The 10358-nt window shown below is 35.0% G+C and overlaps 1 protein-coding gene across 1 annotated transcript; it reads left to right on the top strand.

Annotated features, from left to right (window-relative positions):
* The first annotated feature begins 707 nt into the window (after nt 1-707).
* LOC112509666 (fasciclin-like arabinogalactan protein 17) lies at nt 708-8278 on the top strand. The gene is made up of 4 exons (XM_025114744.1): nt 708-1669; nt 1795-2276; nt 5558-5680; nt 8006-8278. Exons 1-3 carry the CDS (start codon nt 858-860, stop codon nt 5629-5631), a joined length of 1368 nt encoding a protein of 455 aa, XP_024970512.1. The 5' UTR covers nt 708-857; the 3' UTR covers nt 5632-5680; nt 8006-8278.
* Nucleotides 8279-10358: the final 2080 nt, after the last annotated feature.

Here is a 10358-nt window from a genome sequence, read left to right as displayed (position 1 = left end):
TTATATATACACATAATAAATCAAATTAAAATTCTATTGCTTAATATATTATATTATTTATATTTTTACCACCCAATTTATATTAATTAACACATATTTTAGCATAGTTATTGGAGATACTTATCATTTAGTTTTTACCAAATATAATTATAGACTGTTTAGTAGTCGTTGAATGGTTTGATGCAAAATGATTAAGTGATTAGAACCATTAATCAATTAGGGCGTTGAATGGTTAAGGAAAACTCATGATACAAAATCATTCAGAGAGTTCTAAAACTATTAAGAGACACATTTTTTTTGTTAAATAAGATTCACCCCTTAAAGATTCAGATGCTGTCTTTTAATGAAACTATTACGAAATAAACAAACAACCCCTTAATCAACCGGTTAATTTATCAACTATTTTAACAAACAAAACAAAAATTAAAAGGGTGTTTTAAAAAATAAAAAAAGCATGTATTTTTGCAGGATTTTGCAAGACTACATCATCACCATCATGCAATCAACCTTTCACTTGCCCTTCTAGACAGCAACACACTACCACACCACCGACGATGCATTACCCAAAAACTTACATTTTACCCCCCTCAACAATCACCTAATTACCAACACCCCTCGTCTTTATACCAAACCCCTGTTTTCAACTACCGTACACACCAACATTTGTCTCTCAGACCACCATGAACATATAAATCGAAGAAGAAGGAGAAGAGAGAGAAACACACACACACTTTCTCTATCTCTCTCACATTCACGGTTGACCTCCCTTTCAAGCAAATCAAAATCCCTTTTTGTTCACTTGAAGAAGACGGATTCGCCTCGCCAGAATCGCCGGCCAGACACCAACCGGTAAAAAAATGGCGTCCATTCGAAAGAGTTTCACGATCCTCTTTGTTTTATCGGTGTTGATTCAATTCGCCACCGCTGCATTGTCAGGGAAACCGACCAACGCGACAACACAAATCAATTCCAATTCTGTACTGGTGGCGCTTCTCGATTCCCGTTACACCGAGCTGGCGGAGCTGGTGGAGAAGGCGCTCCTGTTACAAAAACTTGAAGAAGCTGTCACGAATCACAATATCACCATTTTTGCTCCGAGGAATGAAGCTCTGGAGCGCGAACTTGACCCGGAATTCAAGCGGTTTTTACTTGAACCTAGAAATCTTCACTCTCTACAAACGCTTATCCTCCACCACATCGTTCCGAGTCGATTGGCTCAGTCTGAGTGGCCGGACGAGTCAACTCAGCACACCACGCTCTCGCCAGACCCTATACATCTCTCCAATTTGGACTCTGTGAAACTCGCCGGCAATGCGGAGGTTGTTCGGCTTGACGACGTCTTCCGCCCCGACGGAATTATTCACGGAATTAGTCGATTGTTGATCCCTAAATCCGTACAGCAGGATTTCAATAACCGCCGGAGTTTGCGTGCCATTTCTGCCGTTAAACCGGAGGGGGCACCAGAGGTGGATCCAAGAACGAATCGCCTGAAGAAACCGGCACCGTCGGTGCCTGCTGGATCGTCTCCGGTGCTTCCAATATACTACGCCATGGCTCCCGGTCCTTCGTTGGCCCCCGCCCCCGCCCCTGGACCCGGCGGCCCCCACCACCACTTCGACGGTGAGAGCCAGGTCAAGGATTTCATCCAAACGCTGCTGCACTACGGCGGGTAATTCTAGAATCTAGACCGCCGATACATTTCACCTTTTTTCAACCATCTAAACATCTAAAATCACAAAATTCTTCCAAAAATTCAAACGATTGCTCTGATCAACTTGTTTAATTGGTATATAGATACAATGAGATGGCTGACATTTTGGTGAATTTGACGAATTTGGCAACGGAAATGGGGAAATTAGTATCGGAGGGATACGTGTTAACCGTTCTAGCACCTAACGATGAAGCCATGGCGAAATTGACCGCCGATCAACTGGCGGAACCTGGTGCGCCGGAGAGGATCATGTACTATCACATCGTACCAGAATACCAAACTGAAGAAAGCATGTACAATGCGGTTAGAAGGTTCGGGAAGGTTCGGTATGACACTCTTCACGTACCTCATAAGGTGGTGGCTCAGGAAGCCGATGGGTCGGTGAAATTCGGCGACGACGATGAAACGGCGTATTTGTTCGATCCTGATATTTACACCGACGGTAGAATATCGGTTCAAGGGATTGATGGGGTTCTGTTTCCTGCATCGGAGAAGACAGATTCTAAGAAGCCAGAAAGTATAACAACTGTTGATACCATTCAGTCCAAACCCAAATCGCGTAGAGGTACGCTGACAATCCTCTTGAATTCAATTCAGTTCTTATAATTGTTGAATCTTTTGTTGCCGGAAACAATGGTGGTCTGTTCGTCGGAGAATTTTGGGAGTTTATTCTTTTATTACAATTAACCAATTATTTTAGCATATTATCGAACTACAAGAATCAAAGGAAATCGAGAGAAATAGCGCGAATTAACAAATAGGATTTTACCTTTCAGCCATTTTTTTTACTCAAATTCATTTTTTAACCCATTTTTAAGCAGAGGCCTCACACATTTGCATAAGTATTGGTTTTTTGGGAAAAAAATAATAATAAGAATCTTAGGTAGAAGTGGAATCCTTATAAAAACATATGCACAAGTTTTTTTTTTTTTTTTTTTCCGAACACAAATCCTTATGCATATGCATAAGCTTTTCCGTAAAGATTGATTAAAAGTAAATTTAGGTTAGAAAATGGATTAAAAATAAAATTACCTGTCATGTAAATTTTTCGAGAATCAAACCCATTTTTCAAATTCTTTGGGTTTTGGGGATTGTTTTTGGAGGATGGTGAAGAAGGGGCTGTCGGTGAGTCAAAGAGGGCAAAATTGACATTTTGCTGACCTGTACATATGGCCCGTGATGAATGCCAACTTTTAATTATTAGGTTCTTAAAGAAAATCATAAATGAGGTAGTTTTGATTTAGGCCATGGAAATTGCGAGCTTGGAATTTATATGGTGTATATCATAACTTGTATTTTATATATATTAAAAACATAATTTGATTACTAAAAAACCCTAAATTTGTCATAAATTTTGAGGAGTATTATAGACATTTCACTAACATTTCGGTTTCTAACCGACACTGACGTAGGAGTTAGTAACGACACCGGGGTATCTGTATTGGTTGGTAGTGTGAACGTAATTATGCATCAGAATTTACAAAATGTAACAAAATTTGTCTTAGTTTCTATTTAGTTAAACACCGACTTTTTTTGGTTTCAATTAGTGTAATTTAGTTCTTTTTACTTCATACCCATTTTACCTCGGGTTTTAACCTCATTGAGTTGCTAACAAACAATCCCTAAGTGATGGATTACAAGAGGAACATGTGACCTTTTTACCACAATACTTCATCAAATTTACATGACTGCCTATTTTCTATTCCCTTATCTCCAAAAAATAGTACAAATTTTATTTTTAGGGATATTTCTAAGAAATACAGTATTTATGCATTTGGTAAGATTACAATCTGAATTTAAATAATTGTCTCATTTATAAGAATTTTAATTTTGTCTTGTTAATAGATATTTTAAGCATTTTATTATAATCAAAGACTTTCATTAGACTACCATGTTAAGTCAAGAAGTCCAATTTCTTTTAGATGTAAGGAGTAAATTACAAGGGCTAATAAAAACATAGGCAACCACCCCCCCAAGGGTTGATCTAACCCGGATCACTTGGTCACTCAACCCAAGGAGAAGGTCAAATTTTGTTTGGGTCACGTAGAGGGCACCGGACAAAACCCATGTAGGCTAGTAATGCAAAACGTATAGGAAACCATGTTTTATTCTTTCTGCCAAAAAAGGGTATGACGTCACTCCTTAGAGTGCCCCCACCAACGGTCCCACCGTCATCATGGGACGTATAACTTTCGTGTTGCAGGGTGGGTGTGGTGGGGGTGCGTGGAGTCATACCCCAAATCTCTCACTCATTCTGCAAGATGTGTGCCTCTTTACCTGCTACAATAAACTTATCGGGACAAAAGGTTGATTTAAATGAATTTTTTTTGGTTGTTTTAGTACATGTACTACATAACAATTGACAAAAGACCTTTTAGTCTAACAAGGACATATGGCTAATCTTTATAATTTTTACAGCTGCCATTGGTGAATAACACACAACAAAGACCTTTGACTTGGGAATAGAGATCGTCTGTCCCAAAACCCCATATGTCCCATTTCTGTCCTACCAATGAATTAAAACACATCAAATTTTTATTTTTTTAAATTTATTTATTTCATGTTCATAATCTCTCTCCGATTACTATGTATTCATATAATTGGTAGATAAGAATAACATATGGGAATTTGGAATGGTAAATTTTTATCCCTTGACTTGGTGGTGTTTTGTATCATTCCATAAAAAAACACTTGTTGTGAGGTCCATCATTGAATGATGGTATCAAGTAGGCAGGTGGGGTCATATTGTGAGCTGGAGGGTCTTTGGTTGCATATTGCAAACAAATTGGTTTGTGGAATAACTAAAGGACATCACTTTCACCATAAAAAACGACTAAAACTTGATATCAAAACAACATATAGATCCAAAACCCCAACTAGTTTTAAGTTCTGGTGTCTTTTTCCCTCTCTCATACTCACTTGTACTCTATGCTTACTCACTTGTACATTGTATGCTCTATCTCTGTTCAACCTTTCTTAATCTTGCACTACTGTTAGCATGTTGCATGTTCCTTATTATATGCATTAAGCTCTTTTTTTATGGGCTGAAACCTTACATGGGTATTTTATCTTTTGGGATACAATTAAAAATGTGGAGAATCCAAACTGTATTATGATTGGACTTCTCTGCTTGTTGACATCTTCAGAATCATGGCTGTGAGTAGATATTAAGCATTAAATATCACTAATGTTGATCCATTTAGTTCAAGAAATATTGACAATCCTTCATTATGTCATATTAACACAACTAGCTCCTAATACTTGTATATGGGGCCCTCGGGCTTGTATTTGTCAACGGAACAACTTTGGTCAAATACACAATAGATTCAAGTTCGAATCCTGCGGGAAACGGGCTTGAACCCCTCCGTCAGCCTAAGCCACTGAGTCAGCTCTAAAATGCCTCCTCAAATGTGGTTCCTAGGGGATGGGTTGACTGGTCCAGTGTGGGGCTGACGAGGGTTGCTGGTAATCAACTTTGCTCAAATAGTAATTAAATCTGAGATAAACTCCAGAAGCCTCTTGTTGATCCATCCAAGGTGCCACAGAAATTTTAATGAACCCACATGTTCATGCAATAAATGGGCAGAAAGGCGTGTAGTATGTATGTTTGCATGTTCATATACATATATAATATATAATATATTGTAACGGTAGTGAATAGGCTATATTGGTATAGATATTAAGCCCCAATTAATTGTTGTCAGTAGTCGTTATGGAACAATCTGAAGTTATGAAGCTGGTATAAGGGGCATATTTAATTCGTGGAAGAAGTTAAACTATATAATTAATTGTGGATTAATTGTTAATTAATAATTTAATAATAAAAAAAAACATTACTATTTGCAGGGAAATTGGTTGAGGTAGCATGTCAAGTGCTTGGGACATTTGGGCAAGATTCCCGGTTCAACACATGCCACTAGAATTCAACCTTCTCTCAACCAAAAACACTTCATCTGCCAAATCAAAAAGGTTATAATCTCTCCTCTTAAATCTTATTATTTTCTATGCAATCAAATCATATAATATATCCAAGGTCAAAATAATTTATTATAATTTTCGGCTAGGTTCAAATGGGAACTGGGTCAAAATAAGAAAAATACGAGAACAACCAATTCACATGTGATTCTCCACTGAAATCACTATGATTATAGAACATGGTCAACGCAAGGGAGAGTGGGTGACTTGGCCAATCACTTGTGATTTTAGTGTAAAATTACATGTGATTTGGTCGTTCTTGTGTTTTCTTCTTTGGTCAATGTTCTCGCTTGAACCGGACCCTTTTGGCCTATCTATGTGAAATTGTCAAACGTCTTCTTGCTTGTCCGGTTGAAACTTCAACTTGGGTCTAGGGTTACATTAGGATCACTAATCCTTTTCGTCATAGATTGGTTAAGATAAATGATGCGGTCATTTGTGTGTCGGTCTCTTTCTTCTTCTTAATATTGAAGAATTTTGTTGTTTGTTAGTGCAGTTGTAAATCTTGCATACAAGCAACAAAACATTACTAAATTGCTAAAATCTTATTGGTTTGGAGTAAGGTTTTGTTTGTGTAACCATTTTTTTACTGTTTATGGTTTACTAGTCTTGGTTTTTTTTATCGAGTGTTTTCCGTTGTGTTACTTTTTTGGTCTCAAGCTCCACCCTACTTTCAACACCTTCCAAACTTTTTGAAGCATTTGGTTTCACCAAAATCTTTTTGCACACACTTTTTAGCAAGTTTGGGGTATTCACAAGAACATCTGCTCTACTCTTTGGGATAGAATACCTTGGTTCCAAATACCCTACTTCCAGATGGGACACACTGGCATCCGTTTGTTAGCAACTTAATGAGTAGAAAGTGGCTTCTTTAGTAAGCTTCTAGGGGGAACTTTATGCAGAAAACCAAGTTTTTTTTCTAGATCTGTCTCTCTCAATTAAAAAACACGTTTATTCCACCTATGAAAAGACCCTTCCAAACAAAAACCTTCTCAATCTATGCCCACAAATTAATCCACGTAAACATCTTTATCTATACAAGACTTACGAGAGAATCAACCAAACAACCCCTAAATCTATAACAACTATCATTGTTACTATCAAATTTATTGTCTTTTTTTCTTCTTTTTGGAAGAAACCTCATATGAAAGAATTATGGTAAATTTCGTGGTTTCAGTTACTTTGACTTCTATCATAAAATAGGTTGACTATAATTACAATAGAAACAATCCAAAGAAAATGATATAAAGGAAAGTAGATGGTTTTTTTTTTGGTTATATATATATATATATATATATATATATGTGTGTGTGTGTGTGTGTGTGTGTGTGTTAGATGATTCCTTTTTGCTTTATTACTTCTCTTCCAGTTCAAGTATTCTGTTGCTACCTAAAAAGAAAAAGAATGCAAAAAACAAAAGTTTACTCTTAATAATGGTTGCTAAAAAGTTGGATATCAAGTCTTTGTCAAATAACCCTCTAAAACAGTGATTTGGTTCTTGTGCCATAAAATAAATCCTCTCGTTAAACCCACATTATCACTTTAATTTGTCCTAAAAAAACGTCCACTTTTAAAAGTAAGAATCTAATTTCCAAGTCTATCCTTGGTTATAAGATGAATTCCTTTATTAATAGGATAAAATTCTCATGTACCAAATTTCACTGTCCTTGCATATATATCCCACCAATTACGTGAAGACACATGATTATTTTATTTAATATAGATTTATTTAATTTGGGATATTTATTCTCTCTATGTTGTGTATTCACGTGATTAGTGGAGAGGAATAGGAATGGAACAAGAGATTTTTATCCTTAATAATAAAGGGTAAAATTGTCATTTAGCTAATTAAAAAAATGTGTTAATCTGTTTGCCTTTTTCGTGTTTGTGCAAGTATGCCACATTAGAACCAACTGTATTAGGTCATAGGGACTAAATATTGCATCTTACCTCACCTGAAACTCAACCGAACTTGCAAATATAGATCTCAGGTTGTTGGGTTTGGTCTAGAGGCATTTGGTTCAAATGTCCATTTCAATGTATTGTTCAACGAATTACCAAAGATCTGTTGTTTTCCGGGAGTCCCTCTAAAAGGGTACTCCATATCGATCCCCAAATTGGTCGTTGGATATTCGATATATTAATTGGTTAAGGGGCTATATGGTTAGAGGTATTAAGCATTCGTTACTGGGATTGAATATAAAAGAAATCAACTGGTTGTATATAATACAATGAGCTCATTTTCATTTCAGATTAAACCGACATTCTTATTCCTCTGCGTGAACGGAGTAGTATTTGATTTCTTGTTGTTGATTGTAGGGCATGTATAAAGGACATCTGAAGATACACTTCTTCAAAAGTAAAATGGTATGAATGAGAATCCATGCTTTCTCTTTTTGGGTGGATATTAGTGGGTGCGGTTTTGTGTTTACTTAATGTGTAAGAAGCTCTTTTAATTTGGCAAAAGAAAAAAAAGGGTAAAATAGTCATTTGGGGTTTGTCAATCATAAACAATAATATTTTTGTATTATTAAAATTTGTGTATAGTCAAATAAATAATGGATTGGATGGTGGGGAAGGTAAGGTGTCTAATGTCTATTGTATCCTTTGTTGTTGTAACTTAAGTTATGTGGTCCTTGTCAATCGTTTCACTTCTTTATTGTTTCGGTCTCTTGTACTTAAAAAGTAAAAAATTATTACAAAGACAAAAATAATAATAAATTATAAAATATAGGGATGAAAATGACAATTTCTAAACTATAGGGATGAAAATTGAAATGAGTAATAACCACAAAGACGAAACATAATTTACTCTAAATATTAATTTAATTTAATTAGAGTAAATTACATGTTTCGTCCCTATGCTTATTGTTTTTAACGGTATTTGTTTCTTTTCTGAAACATCAACGGATCGGGTCTTCATGGTTGCACTTTCACAATGAGTTGGGTGCTTAATGCAACCGTAAGGACCCAGATCGTTGATTTATTTAAGGATCAAACTCATTAAAAAAATGCAATCACAAGGATCCAACTCATCAACAACACTGTAACCACATGAAAGTATTTTGTTGAAAATGCAACCACGACCCACAAGGACATGTTGCACTGATTTTTTTTTAAAAAAAGACAGATCGTTAAAAACACCTAATCATATAGGCAAAACATGTAATTTACTCTTAAAATTATGTAAATCAGATCATGAATTGGTCCTCTCATGAAAACCGGGCCTCCTACTGTCTTTATTGTGTTCGGGCCGTTCCTACGGAAGGGTGGGACGAACAGGGTCTAAAAACAAGTTTAATAGATAACATAAGTTTCAAGATGAATTTTGTAGATAACATGGGTTAAAAGAAGTTTAATATAATAAGAGATTATTTAGTTAATTTTTAATTCATTTATCTATGAATAAAGCTGTTTGTGTGGATTAATGTCTGTATAAGTTGTGATTTTTTTTGTTTTTGTTTCAGAGGGTGTTTTCATAGTTTGAATGAGCGTGTGTTTTTAAATTGTGGTGGCATGTTTGGAAGAAAAATTCTTGGCTTTTTACATAAAGTTCACACGTAAAAAACTTATTGAATAAGCTACTTACTATATCAATAAGCCACTTTCAAACAATCATGTATAACTGATCAAATAAGCTGTGAGTCTCATTAAACTGATAACAAATAGGCCCTAAGAGTCTAATTTGTTTTAATAATAGATCAAAAACAGTGAATAACTAGGGCATAATAAATGGATATGGTAGGGAGTAAGCATGGTGATATGATAACAAATATATTGATAAATCACATTGAGAGAAATCGATACAAAAACGAATTTAATTTCAATTTGTGGGCTTGTGGCCTCAAAAAAAAAATTAACTTGTAAACCAGTGATGTGTGTCGTTGGTAGTTAAATATGTGGATTACTGAATTTGTGAAACTTTGTTATTATTTTCAAGAAGTTTATCGAAAAAGTAAAATCGAACTACATTATCATTATAATGTTTATACAATGACCAGTGGATGAAGATTGTAACATTTTTTTGTAGATAGGGGTAGAAAGTGTAATTTTTTTTGTCTTCTGGCTAGGTTCTCAATTGCGAACGTGAGGTTTGCGGACCTATAACTATTTTGGTAAACTTAGAGAGAAAGTGGCTAGAAGGTGAAACCAATTATGAAAAATGGCTATTTTAATAAATTTATTTTTTGTTTATAATCAAAGATTTATAATAATTTTGTTTATTATTTAATAGCTAGTAATGGTGTTTTAACTTTCGTATGGTGGGATTGCAATCGGTGGTTTGTCGAGATAACCTCGTTATATATTGCGAGATGATATTGATCTAAATTTTGTTGTTAATAATTTTTTATATACAAATGTTCGAAGAAGTTGTTTTATATTAATTATTTATTCTTAATATATATATATATATATATATATATATGGGCTTAATCAAATGAGAACTGATTAGTTTGTGGTAACTRTGAGGTCCAATCTCAACCACAAATCAACGGATAAATTAGGAAATTAATAATTATGGTAGTTTGAGTTAAAATTATAATTAGAGGGCATATTAGGTATTTTTAAAAAAACTTCTCTATCACATTATAGGGGTCTAATCAAATGAGAACTGATTAGTTTGTGGTAACTGTGAGATCCAATTTCAACCACAAATCAATAGATAAATTAG

This window comes from Cynara cardunculus (genome assembly GCF_001531365.2).
Source record: "Cynara cardunculus var. scolymus isolate 2C chromosome LG 3, CcrdV1, whole genome shotgun sequence".
NCBI lineage: Eukaryota > Viridiplantae > Streptophyta > Magnoliopsida > Asterales > Asteraceae > Cynara > Cynara cardunculus.
This window is presented reverse-complemented; position numbering and strand designations above follow the sequence as displayed.